Source organism: Triturus cristatus, chromosome 6, assembly GCF_964204655.1.
Source record: "Triturus cristatus chromosome 6, aTriCri1.1, whole genome shotgun sequence".
Taxonomy (NCBI): Eukaryota; Metazoa; Chordata; class Amphibia; order Caudata; family Salamandridae; genus Triturus; species Triturus cristatus.
Window position 1 is genome coordinate 197,938,103 of NC_140589.1, and position 20,658 is coordinate 197,958,760.

General features: G+C 44.9%; 1 protein-coding gene across 4 annotated transcripts in view; it reads right to left on the reverse strand.

Annotated features, from left to right (window-relative positions):
* LOC146816633 (cytochrome P450 2K4-like) overlaps nt 1-20,658 on the reverse strand; it is a 481,215-nt gene that overhangs the window by 61,025 nt on the left and 399,532 nt on the right. For all 4 annotated transcript variants that reach the window (XM_085610514.1, XM_085610511.1, XM_085610513.1 and 1 more), the window contains one exon: nt 13,433-13,574. In XM_085610514.1, coding sequence (XP_085466640.1) covers nt 13,433-13,574 — 142 coding nt within the window. The remainder of the gene's footprint in view (nt 1-13,432; nt 13,575-20,658) is intronic.

Sequence of the window (20,658 nt, forward strand, 5' to 3'; positions counted from 1 at the left end):
TGCTCCAAAACTAGAGATATACAACGGGAAATGCCTGCAGATCTTAACATATGGAATGGGTATCTGGGGTTGTAGGGATGCACATGCAATGCAGATAGAGGAGAATAGATTCTGCGTCCCTCCCTCATCTCCGCATTTCTCCCTCCATCTGAAGTTAGGCATGGAGTATGTCCAAGACACCATTAATGCTGCCCACTTGGCTCTTTGGTACTCAATTTGGTCCAATCAAGAAGCCTGATTTTAACCGGGCTGTTATTAGAGATTGTTTAACCCGTGGCTTGACCATACCGTGCCTTCAATATATTAAAAACTGCTTTTCGGAACTTGGCTGTGCCTCATTGATTGAGCACCCAAAGTCAATAAAAAAAGGACAGAAAGTGGGTCCAGCATAGTTTTTGCAAGCACAAATAAGTCTCTAGGGAACTTTGGAAGTGGGCAAACCCTCAGTTAGAGATTATTGCCTTATTCAAGCAGCCTCAACAATTGCTCCGTATTTATTAGACGTGACCAACGTTATGAAAGAAATCTGTTTGCAAGATTTAGGTTGGGTTCCTTTCGCTGCATGATATGTTTTCCCTTAGGACAGTACTCTGACACTGTTGCCATTTGTTTATGTGATAAGCAATCACGTCAAACTATTTTACATTTTGTCTTTTTTTGTCAATTTTATCTGCCGTTTAGTAGGAATTTTTTAATACAGTGTCTGTGCAGACGCAAAGTCTCAAAGTGTAAAGCGTCTCTCTTCTACTTACTGCAACTTAACGATTGTAACATTTGCTATGCAGTTGCTAGTTTTCTGAAGTGTACTTTCGCTAAGGAAAAGAGTCTGCTGTTTTGATATAAAAAGCATTTTATTGTTTTTTTTTGTAATAATTGTCCATGCATTGTGTTTTAAATGTCTATTGCTGATGTACATTTTTTTGTAATTTTTACTCATCTGGCGCCTTCTTGTTGCCCTTGGAACTAGAACTCTTGCACTGTCAATTTATTTAATGCTAAATCAGTCCTCTTGCACTGTCACTTTATTCAGTGTGAAACAGCACAAGGAGTCTGTTCTTTAAAAAATTGTGGTAGTTTCTAACTTACAAGACATGACGGACTTCTGTTGTGTAGTTCCTATAAACCTATATAGGATCTGCGCGTTTAGATAACATATACTGTAGGATTGGAGTCGGCTGATTCTAGACACCCCTACCAGATATGTCAGCCTGTATACCATCTAGCTCACAGTGCCACTAGAAACCCCTCTTATCAAGGAGACTAGTTCTTGCAAACTATTGAACATGACAACCCTGATCCCTCAGGATCGTGGAAACAGTGTACTACTTTTGGCTCAGTCACTCGTGCTCACTTCGTCTCGGAAAGATACACAGAATAAACGCTGGTGACGTTTCTCAATAAGCATTTATTGAACGAGCGTCATTCTAGTGTAAACTAGGTGTGCTGAAACCACCATTAAACAGTAACAGATATAAAAACGATTATAAGCACTAACAGAGTAAAAGAATGGTAGATTTCTACAATCATGCTAAAACAATGAATACAGGCAAGTATATAAAATACATGACAGTATTAAAATGCATACTCCTACAATGCATCCCTAACTAGATGTACCTCAGTGTAACTAGCATATATGTGGGTTTAAAGCTAAGAATCCCTCTAGGGTAAAGTCAACCCCATTACCTGAAGTGAGAGACTGTGGGACCCCGTCTTGGTCTCGAGATGGACACCCAGCAAGGGATGTCAGACCACTGAGAGCTGAAGTGTCGTGTGCAGTAGCCTCAGCGTCTGTGTAGGAATGGAAGTCCTTTTTTCCTCTGACTATCTCAGCAAGAGATGATGTATATATTCCCAAAGTGGTACCCCCTGGGGATATACCTTGCTGTGTCATGTTGTACTGGAATGACGGAAGGAATGACCCTTATACATAGTTTTTATGCAGGAGATGGTAGGCCTGCAGTCCTGCTGTGATTTCAAGAATCCTCCTGCATTATGAATGAGGCTTAAGCTTTTCAGAGAAAACCCCATGTCATCTTTGGACATCACTGTAATTAGGTTAAAGGTCAGTACTAAGAATCGTTATGTAGTGCAATGGTAGGGAGAATATAAGTGAAGGGTTGGGTGACAACCTGAGCCTATATTAGGGTACCTATATGGGACATAACACTTGGAACTCCTTTTTTGGGGATTGTTTCCTCATGCCTGTACTTGCACAAGGACCTGTCCTATTTTTTTAATATGTGGTTGCCATTTTCTAATATGTGTGTCTCCATTGTAGTTTGTTTTTATTGTGTGTATCTTTTATGATCTGTCCTCAGAAGATCAAATAAAATCAATTTGATTTGATTGAGTGGCTGTGTAAGTCGCTGTATTGGTAAGTAAGTGGTTGTGTGAGAACCTGTATTGGTGAGTGAGTGGCAGTGTGAGTGACTGTATAGGTGGGTGTGAGTTCCTGTATGGGTGATTGAGTAGCTGTGTGAATTTTTGTATGGATGATTCAGTGGGTGTGTGAGTGGCTGTATTAGTATATGTGTGGGTATGTAAGTGTCTTTGTCTCTATGATTGGATGTGTTTTTTGAGTGAGTGGGTGCATGGATGGCTGTATGGGTGAGTTAGTGGATGTGTGAGTGGCTCTATGGATAAGTGACTGGTTATGAAGGTACTGGTATGGGTCTGTGAATGGGTATGTGAGTGATTTTATGGGAGTGGGGTTATGAGAAGTTCTATGGGTGTGTGAGTGGTTCTGTGGATGCTCATCAGTGATGTCATATCACTGACCATATCATGAGTGATGTAATATGTGAGCTGATTTGTGGAGGCCTAAGTTAGCTCAGGTAACTATAACTGCTGAATTTCTATAGTTTTGTACGAGTGAAATCTGAGCCGAACTATCACAGCCCTGTAACCTTTGATTTTTTCATTGAATTTCTAAGGATTTTTTAATTTTATTTCCTAACTATGATGTCCCTGTAACCTTTGTCTTTTTCAGTGAATTTGCAAGTTTTTTTTAATCTATTTCCTTACTGCAACGTCCCTCTAAGCTTTTTCAGTAACTTTGGGTGTGTGAGTGGCTGTAATGTTCAGTGACTTGGTGTATGAGTAGCTGTATGGCTGTGTGAGTGGGTGTGTCAGTAGCTAAGTGGGTCTGTGAGTGGGTGTGTGAGTCTCTTTGTGGGTCTGTGACTGGTACTCTGAATGGTGCTATTGGTCTGTGAGTGGGTGTGTGAGTGGCTGTGCATGTCTGTGGATGGGTGTGTGAGTTTTGCTATGCGTCTGTGAATGTGTCTGTTTGAGTGGTCAAATGGTTTGTGGACATTGCATACTTAGGGTTTTTGAAATGGAGAACTATGCACTTTGATCTTACGAGGGCACATGAATAAAGAAAATACTCATCACAGTCATCCAGGTTGAGATTGTGCTCCAGTAGATTAATTATGCAATCATTTCTGTTAAAGTTTAGAGATCATTTTTCAATGTAGAATAGCAAAGAAAATATATTTGCTTTGCATTTGCCAAACCCAAGAACTTAGGATCCCATCCATCACAGTCAAGTGAAGCTTCACCTGGGGCATCTGCTATGTTTATATTTGTAAGTGCTTTATGCACATATTTATTTGAACTAAAATATAGAATATAGTTAGAATGGAAAAAACTTTGAAGAAGAAGAGTGCCGTTTTGGAAAAATATGTCTACTGAAGTGGAGTGCATTCTACTGGTAAATTAATAAATGATTTCTTCGTGTGTAAATGCTTACTTATTATTGTGCATTACAGCTGTGTAATGGACCACTAGTTTACATACTTCTTTGTGTCTCTCTTTGCCATTGGTTTCAATGGGTTAATATTTATCTATTTTCTTTTTAACGCCATGAATTTATTGGAAATTATTGTGATACATAATATCAATTTTTCAGGAAAAGTCTCAAAGACAGTGTTTTTTTTTTTAAACTTGTTTTTATTGTATTCATTAGCAGCAGCACAATACAGTAATCAGATACATAATTTTCCACAATGTAGAGCAATGCAGTAGCCCCTGAATGCGACAAGTTGGCAGAAAACAGTTCAACAGCGGTACATTTCTCCAACATCCACCATTTCGCTCCCCCACCCCCGGGATCCCCCATCCCAGTCTGTGTCTGAGGCATCGTCTTCAGGATCTGAGGGCGGGTCACAGATGTCACCCCTATAGGAGTTCCACGCTCCCCATACTTTACTCCATTTGCCAGGACAGCCCCGTCTGATAAAGGCCGACTTCTCTGCAAACATGGCCTCGTCCATATCTGTGCCCCAAGCAGTGAGGCGCGGCAGTTCCCCTGTCCCCCATTTTTGAGCTATGTTGCGTTTAGCTATCATGAATCCTAATGTGGCCCAGCCCTGCGCCAGGCGCGAGAGGTCGTTAGGCTCCCAGATATTCAGCAGGCAGCGTCTGGGCTCCGGCACCAGCGTGACTCCCCCCGACTGTGACAGCATGTTCATCACCCCCCGCCAGTACTCCTGAAGCACGGGGCATTCCCATATGGTATGGAAGAAACCTCCCACCTCCCCGCAACCACGCAGGCAGAAAGGATGTGTCGCGCTGCCGATCTTGTGCAGTGTGTGCCTGGTGTAATAGGAGCGGTGGAAGATGCGAAGCTGCACCAGCCTGAGCCTCGATGGTATACCCGCCTCCCGTGGCGAGGCCAGCGCCTCTCGCCACTCCGGCTCATCGAATTCCCCCAGATCACGGGACCATTTCTCGCGGAGAGGGCCCATTGGGTCCGGCAGGTTGTTAATTAGCTTACGGTATGTAAACGATGTGGCCCTTTTCGGCATATAATCCGTTAATAACCGGTCCTCCAGGGGCGATGCCTCTGGTACCGCCACACCCGGTGTTAGCCGTGCCAGCAAGGCGTGTTTAATTTGCGTGTAGCGGAACCATTCGGAGGGCGCCAGTTCATATTGCTGTTGGAGACGGTCGAATGTGATAACGTCATTCCCATGCCACATGTCGCCAATCGTAGAGATACCTATAGCGTCCCACTTATCAAATCCCCTGCTGTGCCGGAGCCTCCCAAGCTGCCTGGAGTCCCACAGCGGCGTGAGCTTGGTCAGCACCCCGCGCCACCCTAATCTGGCCTGTGCTGCATGCCATATGGCCACCGTTTGTCTGAGAGGGCCGATGAAAGCCGGAGTCAGCCCACCTCCATACAGGGTTGCCAACACACCTCGTTCCCCCATTATGTCCCTATCTGCTCTAAATGCCGGGTCCGTATGCGGGACATGAAGCCACTGGTTTATGACTTTGAGCTGCGCTGCCCAATACTAGAGCTGAATGTCGGGAAGCGCTATCCCCCCGTCGTACCAGCCGCGAGTAAATTTTGACTGCGCTATGCGCGGCGGTCTGCCACCCCACAGAAGGGTAGTCACCTGCGCTGCTATCGCGCGGAAGTAGTCTGGCGGGACGCGATACGGTGTGTTTTCCAGCACGTAGACGAACCGGGGAAGGGCCATCATTTTAAAGAGGGCCGCCTTCCCCAGCAACGCAAGCGGTAGCGTACCCCAGTGGCGCACATCACGCCGGAGGCGGTCCAATGGGGGGTGCAGATTTAGTTGGAAGAAGTCCGTGGGGTTGGCCGTGATATGGATACCCAGATACTTAAACGACTCCGTCACCGTCTGCAACGGGCAGTCCACGGGGAGCCGGGGAGTGGGGCCGCGCAGCACATAGAGCACCGATTTCGACCAGTTGATAGTATAACCGGACGCTCTCCCGAAAATATCACAAATGTTGAGTAGGACAAGGATGGAGCGTCTCGGGGAGGAGAGATAGAGTAGCACGTCATCCGCGTAGAGGGAGATACGGTCCTCCCAGTCATTTGTCCATTTAAGTCCCCATATCTGGGGTTCCCAGCGGATCCAAGCCGCCAAGGGTTCTAATACCAGAGTGAAGAGCAGGGGCGACAGGGGGCATCCCTGTCGGGTGCCACGCGTAAGGGGAAAGTCTCTCGATATGTGTCCGTTCACGGCCACATGGGCCAGTGGTTGGGCGTATAAGAGCCGGACCCAGGCCCTAAATTTGGGCCCAAAGCCCAAGTGCGCCAAGACGGCAAAGAGGAAGGGCCATTCGACCATGTCGAATGCCATTCGCGCATCCAATGAGAGCAGCACCGCCGGTTCCTGCACCTGACCCACACGGGCCAACACTCCGTGTAATCGTCGCAGATTAAGGGCCGTGCTCCTGCCAGGCATGAAACCCGATTGGTCCGGGTGTACAATGTCCGGCAAGTGCGGCGTGAGCCTGGATGCCAAGAGTTTCGCGAGGATCTTCGCCTCTGCGTTCAGCAGAGAGATAGGGCGATAGGAGGTGCATTCTGACGCCGGCTTGCCAGGCTTAGGGATAGCCACAATAGTAGCTGTCCGTTGGTCCTGCGGGAGTATACCCGCTCGGAGACTATCCGTAAACATGTTGAGCAAATGAGGGGCGACCGTCCCGGCCAGTCGCTTGTATAGCTCAACTGGTATACCGTTGGGTCCCGTCGCCTTACCTGACTGCAGCGCAAGGATTGCCATTTGCACCTCCTCCAAGACATCCGCCGCCTCAGGGGCGAGCCGGGGCATCGCCAGATCCCGCACATACGTCCCTGCCTCCTCCTCTGTCATAGAGGAGCTGGAGGAGTAGACCCGCCGAAAGTGACGCGCAAGAGCGTCCGCTATCTCGCCAGGTTTTGTTAGCACCTGGCCCGCCTCAGAGGCGAGCTGCGCTATCCACCTGGTTCCACCCTCCCTCCTGTCAAGCCACGCCAGGAGCTTCCCCGTCTTATCCCCCAGGTCATATATCCTGTGCTGTGTGGCCAGCAGCTGCTGCTTCGTGTGCTCCGTAAGGTGCGCCCGATACTTGGTTTGCGCAGCCCGCAGGGCTGCGGCTGACTCCAGAGTTGGGTCCCGAGCCTGCCGATCCTCCGCCAAGCGCAGTTCCCGTTCAAGCAACTGTAGCTCCGCCAGCGTCGCATGCCGGTGCACCGCCATGGTGGTGAGCGCCTGATCTCGGAGGACTGTTTTGTACGCCTCCCATAATATCGTCGGCGAAGCAGCAGAAGGGGCATTTTCCTTAAAGAAGAGGACCGTCGCCTTTGACAGCGCTTTATGTATCGCCGGAACCTAGAGACAACCCGGGCGTATCACCGGAATACGGCGACGTGCAAGGCCGTAACAGTCATATTTCAGAAGTATAGGGGAGTGATCGGAGATACCCCTAGGTCTAATCTCAACACTATCGATATTGCGAGGACAGTTAGTGGAACCCAGGAAGTAGTCAATCCTAGTAAGACTGTTATGCACCCCCGAGTGGTACGTGTATTGCTTTGTCAAAGACAGTGTTTTTGATAAAGTGCAAAACACATAAATACACCTTTATAATTATTGTTTGAGAACAGCTGTTTACTAATATAGGGGCTGATTACGATGGCGGTAGGCCCACCACTGTCAGTCGTGCGGTGGCGAGCCCTCTGCCATCGAACCTGGATTCACCGCCTGCCAGATTAGGATGGTGGGCGGATCCAGACCTCGATCGTGGCGGGTGCAAAGACCGCCCTCCACGGAACTGCAACAGGCAATCGTTCCTATTGCCTGGCGGGGGGGTCTGCATCCCTAAAATGGTGGCAGTGCCAATCAGGCACCGTCCGCCAAATTAGGACGCTGGCTTCGGCCAGCCTTTTCATGGAGGCAAAACTGCCAAGGAAAGGCTGGAGGGGATTGGTTCTGAGGGCCCGGTGCGGGTGCTGCAGTCAGCAGCACCCACCGCACTGTTAAATTGCAAGATGCCACTGCCATGGTGGTGGTTGCATCCTAATTTGGAGTGCAAGATTGCCGCATGCAAGATGTGATTGTAGGACACACTTTTCATTAACCTGTTTCTTTTTTCTTGAAAGTTCCAGTGGGTTTTCACTTGTTTCTTAGAAGTGTGCAGTACTGTTTGTGCAGAACTTTGCTCAAGATATTTTTTGTCATTTTCTAAAATCAAAATGACAACCAGAGGAAGTGCCCAAGTCCAGGTGACACAGCAAGTGGAGGAGCAGGAGGCAGAGTTGTATCAAGAAGAATCTGGCGATGAAGGACCATCCTCTAAAAACAAAGTATTGCATGCAATTTCTTTATGATTCCACCTGGGAAATCCAAGACAGTGGCAAAATTCATCAAATGCAGGTTATGTGATAGGATCCTTTCAAGGGGCACCCCCAAAAAGTTTTCAAGCGGAACTACAGCATGTTATACCACCTAAAAACATATCACAGAATGGATCTCAAAAGGGCAAAGAAGGAGAGAGCTGGAGAGGAACCATCTGCCTCCAGGACTACTCCACCTGCTCCCTGACAGAGAGTGCCAACAGAACTGGAGAGATGACACTCAGAAATTTCTCACGAATTAAGGTGTGTTGGCACATATTGTCTAGACTGTAGTACCACTCTCACAGCTGGTGAACAGTCTATAAAAGTTATTCTGGAGACAGCAAGGAAACACACTTGCTGTTTTTTTTATTTGCTCCAGTATTTGCACCTTTTTTGTGGTTATACTTTTTTTTCCCTCCCCTTGATGCAATTTTCTTTAAACAAAAAATACAAAAAAAGGACAAAATGTTGGGAATAAAATACAAAACACAGTTCCAAAAAAAGAAGAAAAAAAAGGTTCTTGTCTGAACCACCTTTCATGGGTAAAACAAAAACATAAGCTGTATGTCTGTGTACAAATAGAGAGGACTGGCTGTGTAAGTGTGTGACTTATGGTGTTAGTGGCTGCATAGGTGACTGATTGGGTATGTAAGTGTCTATAAAGGTGAGTGGCTTGCTCTATGAGTGAGTGGGTTGGTAGATGAGTACCTGTAGTAGTGTGTTAGTTACTGTATGAGTGAGGGAGTGTATGAGTGGTTTAGGACAAATGGGTGTATGAGTAGCTGCATGAGTGATATATTCACTGTGTCAGTGGCAGTATGAGTGTGTGAATGAGAGCGTGAGTTTTTGTGCGAGTGAGTTAGAGGTTGCATGAAAGGATGTATCAGTGAGTGAGTGAATGAATGGATAACTGCCTCTGTAGGTGAGTGGGTGACTGTGTGAGGGGCGATATGTGTGAGTGAGTGGGTACATTAGGGCTTGTATGAGTATGTGAAAGGCTATATAAGTGAGTGATTCGGTGCATAAATAGGTGTATGTGTGAGTGAATGGGTGTTTTAAGTGGATGTTTAGTTAAGTAAATTGCCTGTATTGGAGGGTGAGTATCTGTGTGAATGGTTATATGAGTGAGTGAGTGTTTATAGGAGTTGTATGTGAGTAGAAAGAGTGCTTGTGTGAGTAAAAAAATAGCTGTGTTGAGAGGCTGTATATGTGAGTGAGTGGATGTCTGTGTGCTTCTATCGATGCACGAATGGGTTAGTAAGTGCTTGTGTGGGTATGTGAGTGGTTCTGTTGAGAGGCTGTGTGGGTGAGTGAATGGGTATATGAGTGGATGTATGGGTGAGTAAGTAGATGTATGAGTAGCTGGAAGGGTGAGTGACTGTATAATTGAGTGAGTGGGTGTGTGACTGGCTGTATAGGTGAGTGAGTAGATATGTGAGTAACTGTATGTGTGAGTGACTGCTAGTATCAGTGGCTGTATGGGTCAGTGAGGGCTGTGTGAGTGGCCTAATGCATGACTCACCACTGCTGTGAGTGAGAGAGAGAGAGAGAAAACGTTGTTTATTTAGACCATAGTCTTTTAAACAGTACAAAGCACAATTGGGATCCAATAGTAGGTACATTATGAATTCTATACCAAATAAATAATTAAAATTCCATACAAATAAGAAAAAGGGAAACACCCTCAAACAATCACAGTTCATTAAGCACAATTTATAAAAATCTCTAAATTTCTAAAAATTCACATTGATGGGAGAGCCCTAAAACATTTAAGATCAATTCCCCTCCTTTAATTTCTCCCTTACAAATTCTCTTGTTGTCTTCAGAAATGTTCCCAATCTGATTACAATTTCTAATGATGGCATATCTGTAAGTAAACAAACCGCTTGGGCACGTAAATTTAATTTGTGTGATAAGAATGTTGGGCGTAAAAACAATTTCTGTATGGCTAAGACAAATATGCAATCAAGCAATATGTGCAAAATGTCATTTCTTATTCCTAGCCCACACTTACAATTACCATCTGAGCCAATCAATGCAGCCTTTATTTTTTCTTCTGTCTTCCAAGGATTAATCCCAACTCGAGTCCTTAAAATTTCATGTCTTAAACCTTGGTTGGGCAAATAATCTAAGTACGGAAACCAGGCTTCGTTTGCTCATGAGCTTTTTAACCACTGGAACGATTTTTTCCCTATCATATAATCTAGGTCCTGTGATCTTGAGTAAGACTGCCCTTGTTCCCTAAGCGTTCTCTTTGTAAAATCGACTACCAGGGATTGCTGAGAGAGTCTCACATTAAGGCGCGCTGCTATTTTCTGGAAATTTCTTCTCACGTCCTTTGCCCAACTAAGGCTACTTGTTTGAATCTCCTCGCCATTGTGAGACCTTCTGTACATCCCCTGGGTCCTGACGTTTCCAAAATCTTAACAAAGACATTTGGGTCTGCACACTCCATGATATTAACCCTAGCTCCATTCTAATTGCTTGTATCATTGTGCTGCTAGGTAATGATATTAATATTTTTAAAATGTTTCCTTCTTCCCAATCCCACCCGCATTTACCACTCAGGTAAAGAACCTCTGCCCCGTACAGTACTTGCGGGGGGATCATTGCTTCAAATGCCTTTAGCATGGGTCTGTGTGACATATCACCATATTCTTTGTTACATTTTTTAAGTCCACATACTGACGAAAAAGCTTTTGCTTTTTGTGCCTCCAGGTGGGTGCGCCATTTTAGCGCACTACCAAACCAGAGGCCTAAATATCTATATTCTTTGACTACCTCCAATTTGCCTTGACCTAAAAACCAGTTAAAATTCTTATGACTCTTCCCAAAGCATAAAACCTTTGTTTTTTCCATATTTACAGTTAAGAACTTTCTATCACAGTAATTTTTAAAAGCATTTAATTTCCTTTGGAGTCCTATTTCTGTTTGATCAAGGATCACAAGATCATCTGCGTATAGAAGGCAAGGCACTTTATTACCACTCATTCTTGGGCTTGCGCTTCTTTCTACTTCTAATACTGCAGGGAGATCTGCTAAAAAGATTGCAAATAACAGGGGTGCCAAAACGCACCCCTGTCTAAGGCCATTCCCTACAGATATCTTATGAGTTAGCTCCGGGTGCCCCAAGGGTCGGGTGCCTTGTTAAAAAAAGCAGGGACAGTTTAACATGTGTTTTATATGACCTGGAAGGGAAAAAGTTCCAAATTTGTTTCCCCTTTTGTATTGCTGCTAGCTCAATAGGCTAACATGGGAAGACTCTATTAAACTTTAATGATGTCTAGTTTTTGGTTGGAGTTAGCTTGCAACTTAATTCAAAGTATCAAAATAATAGTTACAATAAATCCATAAACTTGCCAATGTCAGATTTATTCTAAGTATCACAAATAATTAGGTTTAGCACTTATTATTCATAAGCTACCTTAAACAGCCCAGTAGCCTCCTCTTCTGAAAGGCCATCCTCTGACAGTCTGAGTTACGCTGCTTCCTGAATGGGTGAGAGGAGGCCTTGGGCTGAAACAATACAGCCATTTGGTGGGAGGATATTTGCTTCCTGCAAAAGCCAGGGACAGGAATGGGGCTGGGGATATAAACTGAACTTCAAAGGTAGAAGCCCAGATGTCACAGGACCCACGTCAGCCCCCACTTCCTTGATGCCCAGTCAGATGGGAGCCACCCCAATTAGTTTAGGAGAGGGACTGGAAGGGGAATGCAGCGAAAAGTTAGCTACACCTGTAGGTTGGGTTAGCTAGACCTGTACTTCAAGGCCAAACTTCCTCCATTTTCATTTGCATTTGAATGTGCATTCTTGGACACAAATATGCTACACTTCCCAGCTAGTTGTCATAGCAGAAGGTGGCAACTTGAACCCCATTGGGGTTGGGGTGTTCCCGCTCTTGTCAACCCAGAATTGGGAATAAATATGGGAGATCTGAAGGAATCAAGAGGACTATAGGTAACGTGCTGTGCTATGCTCATTTGTGAATGTTTTAGGTGAAAGTTTACATGTATGGCCTCAGTCGTCATAAGACTGAAACATGTTGACTATGTGTAAACACACATTGAGTATTAACCCACTTCTAATATTTTAATCTTGTGAAAGTGGGGGTATTAATAAAAATTATGCTCCCACTACATAGTTTTACTATTGCTGGCAGTGTACATATAGCACTAATAGAGATAGTACCACGTTTAAAACAGCTCTCCTATGCAAGGAATCAAAAGAGTCTCAACAAGACCTATTCTGGCATGCATCCAGGATAAGGGGAAACCCTTAGATGAAGCAGGTCACCTGATTTGGGAGGGGATTTACATTCTTTTTATGCTAACTAGAAATCAACAGGACCTGTCTCAGGTTATGTAGATTTCAGGTCTGAAAATGTATGTATGTATGTTGCCCTTTTAGAGTTAATTCAATTGATTATGATGTGAACCATGAAATATGGGGAAAATTGATGACGGGTCGTTGATGTCCACTCTGAGACTGATCTAAGCAACTTGTAGGACTAAGGGTCTAAACACAATTACTTCTGGTTGGAATGTGTTGTCTCAGGGTATAATGGGGCAGATTTATGACGACTGGCGCATCCCTGCATATCAGCAGGGATGCGCCAGTTATTATGCGCCACAGCTGCGCCACCATGGATGCGCCGCATTTATAATGCGGCGCACCATGGGGCAAAAACGGCACAGATGCGTGACGCATTTGTGCCGAAAAGTGGCGCATTGCTGGAGTTGCGTCGCAAGCGCGACGCAGCTCCAGCAATGATCTGGGGGGCCCTATCTGTACAATGCTGCGTCAATCCTTACGCCTGCTTCAAGCAGGCGCAGGGTTTTGACGCAGCATGGGCCTAAAAGTGACTGAGTGAAATCTTGTAGATTTCACTCAGCCACTTTTAGGAGGCGTTCCTGCGCCGGAACGCCCCCACCTGCCCTGGAACGCCTACATGTGGCGCAGGGCTTTACAACGTGACGCATCTGGGAGATGCGTCACGTTTGTAAATGCCCCGCACCATGGCGCAGGATTTGCGCCGCTGCTGCGTCACAAAAGTGACGCAACGGCGGCGCAAAAGTGCCGCAAGTGCAACATAAATCTGCCCCAATATGTTTTAAGGACAATTTCTTCTGTATTGGCCTGTGGCTTTAGTAAACCCGAATATTTAATAACCTGTAATACTACTTTTGACAACTCAAAGGATAAGCAATGGTATTTCTCTACAATACCATGCATTAATAAGTATTCCATGTCAGGTTTATAGAAAGATACAATTACTTAATGTAACTCACCTGCTGAGAAAGGCATGAACGCTTCGTTCTTCACAAACTTTCCTTCTGAATCAAGAAAATGCTGTGGATAAAATTCTTTCGGTTTTTCAAAATGAGCCTCGTCTTGTAAGACAGATGCCAAAAGAATAGTGACTGCAGTTCCCTATGAAAGAAAAGGAAAAACGCAAAATTAGATATCAAGACAGATGTATGAGGAAAAGTAAATGTGCATTAAACATCTTCAATGTACTGGAAAGGAGAGAGAGTGCAGTAGACAACTGTCATGACACAATGTTTGAGAAGTTTGAGGAACATTCTAGAATTCCCAAACTGCATTAGATCTTTCCTCCACAGTCTCAGCCAGCAGGTTCGAATGTGGTCTTCTCAGTTAGTATATTATGGGTTACCGCAAGGTTAATTACCCAAAGCCCATTCAATAGGATCAGACATGATGGCAGAACCCCTACAGTTCCTGGCTCTAAACTGTGGAATGTTCTGAGGGTAGAGCTAAAGTACATGCGTTTCAGGAAGAGGCTGGAAACGAAACTATCCCGACTTTCTGTCAAGTGAAACTCTTCTATGCGAGCACTGCAATAAACAATACAGGGCCGGGCAATAGGAACATAATAGCTGCCATAGCAGCGGGTTAAAGTAACTAAAAGGCGACAGGTAGCTCTCTACAAAACATCTCAATACATACATTGAATACAAATGTCAATGTTTTCTTTCCTGCAAAGCACAATAATATAGGTGAGCAACAGCAGGGTACAAAATACGTAAGTAGTTATACTGTTCCTGTCTGTTGTGAGATAAGTAAGAATTACTATCTGACATATTGTTACAATTTCATTTTCTAGTGCAAATTTAAAATCCACACATAAAGTAGGAAAGCATCTCCTGGAGCCTGTGAGGTCAATTTGTATCATTTTGGGTAATGTTTGGTCCAGTGATCCTGTCATGAGAATGTTGTTGTACTTGGTGATCAACAATAAAGTTTATTTTCACTGTTAGCCTGCGGGGGCGCCAGCTATAAGCGTGCTGATAATTATTGATGTGAAGCAAAAGAGAAGAACTCAGTGTCATGCACTTTCCAGCAGACCCTTTTGTTTGTGTGTTAGGTTATCTTGGAAGCTTGCACCTGCAAACATTGACAGCTCCCTCAGATGAAGCACTTCACTGCCATGGGTGGCTCATCCTTCGAGTGATTACAAACTCCTCTCCATTTCTTCCCATGATAATGCATCTCTGCCACTCATGGTAAAAAAACAATTCCCCCATTGCAGTTGCTTTTCTCTGCCTCCTATGGTATCAATTACTGTTGCTTTCCACATACATGATAATACATTTTTACCCCTCAAAGAAACATCATTGTGCGGTCCCCAGTGGATCTCCAGTGATTTGTGGCTGGAACTACTTACAGGGCTCGATGGGAAGGCAATGCTATCTTAATACCAGACAACGCTGAAGGAGCATTATAAGCTTTTCCTTCTACCATGCTAATTAAGCTGTACAGCAAGCCACTGCAGAAAAACAGTACGTCTTCACAGCTTGAAAAAACAAGCATTTGCAATGCACTAGGTCTCGCATTCATGCGAGTTTTAGATATTGTCCTTGTAAATGACAATGTCTTTTATTTATGCTTTGGGTTTTAAAACATAAATAAAAGGCATTTATCATTTACAAAACTAATAGCCTAAACTCTCGCAAATGCAAGACCTATTGCATTGCAATAAACGGCCTTCTTGACCGCTTGTTAGATTGTAAATATCAGAGGAAGAGACCGGCCTGCGACGTCTTCAAAGTAGTGATAAATAGTGCAGTAAAGAAGATGTGTAAGACTTGAAAATTACACAGACATAGAGTGTGAAGTGAGGGTTGCATATGATCCGAGCTATAAACACTAACAAAGCTCTACAACACCTTTCGCTCTGTGATTACACTGTCGTGGCTCAGGATGAAGAGCGGGCGGGGGGTTATTTCCACCCCTCTCTGTGATTTGAGTGTGCAGTGTGGCATTGCGTAATGTCATTGCTATATTTGGCCTAATAAAAAACACTCCAGCTGTAGTAGGGCCCTGGCTATACCTCCTGGTGCAGGGATGGCTGTGCTTTATGGCCGGCATGGAAGGAGGGAGGGAGGGATGGTCTCAGCTGCAGCTCCGGGCTCGTACAGTGCCCCTGCTATTACGAGTGAGCGAGAGGTGCTGAGGTGGTGGAATTGGTATTGGTGGTGGTGGTATTGGTATTGGTGGTGGTGGAATTGGTGGTGGTGGTATTGGTGGTGGTCTTATTGGTGGTGTTGGTGGTGGTGGTATTGGGGGTGGTGGAATTGATGGTATTGGTGGTGGTGGTATTGGTGGTGGTGGTGGTGGTATTGGTGGCGGTATTGGTATTGGTTGTGGTGGAATTGGTGGCAATGGTGATATTGGTGGTGGTGGTATTGGTGGTGGTAGTGGCATTGGTGTTGGTGGTATTAGTGGTGGTATTGGTAGCGGTATTGGTGGTGGTATTGGTGGTGGTTTTGGTAGTGGTGGTATTGGTATTTGTGGAGGTGGTAATGGTGGTGGTATTGGTGGTGGTGGTGGTATTGGTGGTGGTGATATTGGTGGTGGTATTGCTGCTGGTTTTGGTGGTGGTATTGGTGTTGGTGGTAATGGATTGCTGGTGGTGATATTGGTGGTGGTGGTATTGGTGTTGGTGGTATTGGTGGTGGTGGTATTGGTGGTGGTGGTGGTATTAGTGCTGGTATTGGTGCTGGTATTGGGGGTGGTGGTGGTATTGGTGGTGGTGGTATTGGTGATGGTATTGATGGTGGTGGTGTTGGTGGTATTGGTGGTGGTGGAATTGGTGGTGGTGAAGGTGGTGGTATTGGTGGTGGTGGTATTGGTGGTGGTGGTATTGGTGGTGGTTTTGATGGTGGTGGTGTTGTTGTTAATAAAACAGGCTTTTGAAAACAACACAGCAGGTGGCTTTAGTACAGATGACATGTAACACAGATGTGCTGTTGTCAGCTTAAGCCCCTTAGCACACGATTATGTGCTACCTGGAATTCACATGACTTTCGCTAATCATTTCTAAATCCATTTTACTTGGGGGATTGAAACAGACACGAGATAATGCCGGGGTAAAGTGATTGAAAGCCGGAGCCCGTGTTAAAGGGGCGGCCATGCTGCCTATAGAAAACACAAGCGGTTTTAGCTGAAGCAGTCAGAGAAACACAATAAAGTAAATAGTGCTTATAGACTAAATAACAAGTCCTGTATAACAACTGAAGTAAAGGGGCCAGTCGCCATGGGAGGTTACAAATATAGATAAGGCCATACTAAGGAGGGACTAACAAGCCTATTAACAAATCCAAAGGCAGCATTTACGAAAGAAAATGACACAAGCCAATGAAAAATATGAGCGGAGAGTGTGCGCGGCTTCTCTCCCCTACTCTACTACAGCAGTATCACAGTGCGAGCAGTGCATGTACGCTGAGCTGGGCTCGACCTAATAAACTACTTGTGAGATAAAAGTGCTTTAAGCTGTATAGCACAGTTGTAAATTAGCCTCAGAAGAGGTAGAATGCATTCACATTCAATCTGTAAAACCAGACGACTGTGAAACAACAATGCAGCACTGCAACAACTGCAACACTGCAACGGCTACAACACTGCACATGTAACAAAGTGCAGATGTACTGTGACCAGGTGAGAAGGAGACCAAAGATGAAGCTAGAGGTGCAGAATTAGACCTGAAAGCCATCTGCAGCCTAAGAGGTAGCTCCTACTCCAGGCCCTGTTGGGAAGCGCAGGACCTCTGGTCTCCTGCCACCTTTACCCTCTGCTTACTGCAGTTAGGTCTGCAAACTACAGCTGCATTGAGTGCAGACTGGCAACACTTGTAGGAGCCGCAAAACTAGACCCTGGAACCAGTTCATGTGAGTGACCCTGCTTCTGCCAATGCTTTGTTGAAATGTCATTCACATTCTGGATCAGTTCACAAGACAACATGCATAGCGTGCAACAATGTGTCAGCCCTCTTCTGTGATTGATCTCGTAGTAGCTTCATTTCCCTTTCAGTCAGCTCACAGCACAGCCTTTTGGTGACCTATGTGTCAGCTATCCGGAGTGACTTAACTTTTACTCTTTTCAGAGTCCTCATCAGTAAGGGCAGAAAGTCAAGAGGCAAAGGAGTTTGCCTCAGCCATTAGGAGATTTTGAGCATGAACTATTGAACTGATTATTGAAACTGTGCAGTGAGTGGACCCCACTGGATTTTGAGAGGAATCCAGCACCTAAAATGGTTGCTGCATCACAAGAGTGCTAAACTGGACACAAGAGAGCAACAGGCTACTTGATTGTTCACAATGAGCTATTTACTGGACACATCCATTGTCGATTCTCTGGTGCTCACTAAGGAGACTCTAGGAGCCTCATTTACAAACATTTGATGCACGGCAGAGCAGCAGGCCTTCCGGCTGTGCTCCCATGCGTCAAAAGAAAAGGGCAGGAATGTGCTGTATCTACAAGATACGGTGCATTCTTCTACTTCTGCCCTACGCTGCCCCACAAACAGCAGCTGTGCATCAGCGCAGGCACCCTTGCATCATGTTGAAAGGGTGCCTGCGGTGTAGGGATGATTGTTTTTCTGCAGGAAGGGACAACTTCCTGCACAAAAACAATAATTGATGCAATTTTCCTCTTTCTATGCGTGCTGCATAGAAAGAGGAAAAAATTAGAAGAAATAAAAGCATTTCTCCTCGTTGCACCAATCTGTAGAAATCTGAAGCATTCCTGGGTTTACAATTCCTCGTAAATCTGGAAATGCTTCAGATTCTATGGGTGTTCTGTGTGAAAGGAGCACATATTTACAAGGCCATGAAAAGCCACGTAATGCGACTTTGCGTGGCCTTGTAAATATGTTGCTGCGCCAACGAAGTTTTGAAAAAGTGATGCTCCACTGGCTTAAACGTGGCGCTAGATATTTACCCTGTGAACATTGCAAATGGCCCCTAGGCCTAAAATACCCCTATAGACTAAATTAACCTGAAACATGTGTTGTTGGTGCTAAACTAAGGCTAGGGCCCTCTAACCAAAATATGGAAATAACTGTACAGTGGGGAAGAGTGCAAAAACCCAACTTTAAGCTGTGAGGTAACCAATAAATCAAGTTCAAACTTCATTTAAGTTTCATGAGATCATGGTTCTTATTTTCGTTCTCAGCAGTGACAGCCTATACGTTTCGCCTCTGCAGCTTGCAGCCCTTTGGCTCTTTCAAGACAGGAAAGCAGAGTATTTGTGTCCTTGTAAGTTTGTCAAGTTGCATTACATCGGCATAAGCACAGGAGCTATTTTCAGGTCTATAAAGCACAGCTTTATATGGCGGTCTCAAGCAGAAGAACTCTTTTCTGGTATTGATTGGTCAACAATAGAACTTGCCTACAAAAAAAGGGACTTGGGTCCCGTGCTCTCCATGCCCCTGGAATCACGCTATCCTGGCTGAAGAGGGGTGTAACCCCGAAACTGGTCCTAGGATGCTTGTTTCCAGTCCAGGGAGGACCTGGCTTGGCAGTTTGTGCTGGACTGTTCCCATGAGGCACAGGGTCAAGACTGATTTGCATATGGCTGGGTTCAAACTGGAACGGCATGGTGAGCAACAAAACAATAGATTTAGGCCCAGATCTCTGTACTGGGGTGAATGTATGACATTGAATGATTGTCCATCAACTGTTGTTTTGCATTTGTCACCCCGAGTGGGAAGATAATGCCCAGACGTGGGTCCTGTGCTCTCCATGCCACTGGAATCAAGCTATCCTGGCTGAAGAGGGTTGAAACCCCGAAACCGGTCCTAGGATGCTTGTTTCAAGTCCAGGGAGGACCTGGCTTGGCAGTTCGGGCTGGACTGTTCCCATGAGGCACAGGGTCAAGATTGATTTGCATATGGCTGGGTTCAAACTGGAACGGCATGATGAGCAAACAAACGATAGATTTAGGCCCAGATCTCAGTACTGGGGTGAATGTATGACATTGTTCTGCATTCTGTCCATCAACTGTTGTTTTTACAAAAAAAGAGAGGGAGAGAGAGTATGTGGGCTGGGGCCACCCTCCAAAAGTCAGATTTATTTAAAGAAATAAAGGACCCAACCTTACTTAAACGAGGAATATCTTGTTCCTTTTCCTGGGAAAAACATTACGTTTTTTGTGCAAACCTCACCACCATGGTTACCCCTTGGTGGCATGCTTCATCATAGGGTCCTTCCAATTCCTCCATGGAACAGGGAATGCTGCGACCAAACGAATTAAGCGGGAGCACTGATTAACAGACTATGAGATGCAGCTGTTCCAGCAGGGAAGGAGTGAATGTTTGTTTAAAATCACCTGGCTAGTGGGTGTAGTACTTTATTCCGACCCCTAGTCGGTAAGGTTAAAAACAGGGGATGAATAGGGTCATTAGGAATAATGTCCGTACACCCTACTGGTCAACATGTTTCAAGCCTACCCCTTTCCGCTATTCTTCAGAACCTAGTACAATACATTTTTTTAAAACTAGTTCTACTCTATTACAAAATATACCATTAGCTTTTAAGGAGAAATCTTTAAAGTCTTTACAGGCAAAAGTTAATACCTTCATCTGGGCCCTGAAAGGAGTACGAATTGCATGGAAGAAATTACGAAGGAAAAAGAACAAAGGAGGTCTGTGCCTCCCAGATTTAGTTATATATGCAAGAACCTTTTCCCTAATAACAGGAAAAATGCTAATGAATATACCAGATGGGTTGGACATTGGTATAATGCTTAAAGAGATGCTTCTTGATGTGGAAAATGGAAATCAGGGCTCTCTATATAAATTTGGAGACCCAAGATTCTACAAAAAAGTCCGTTTAAAAATATTACATACTCTAGCTACTACCTGGGCAAAAGTCAAAAACACTTTAGGATTCACCTATTTTAGCGCCCTTGCCACCATATGGAATACACTAGGCTCACCAGAATGGACTAAAGACGCCCTAGCAAGCCCTTTAATTAAAGCAGGGATTCACCAATGGGGCCAGTTAGCCCCGAATGGGATTTTACTATCCTGGGACGAAATTAACTCATTGACGGACAAAGAACTGTCAAAATTTAAATGCTGGCAAATAAGCAGTTGGTACCATTCTGTTGTGCTAGAGGTAGGACTAGCCAATGAAATGGAATCAACATTAGTCATGAATACAGCAAAGAAAAAAGAAGTGGCAACCCTTTATTGGCTACTTATGGAAATCGA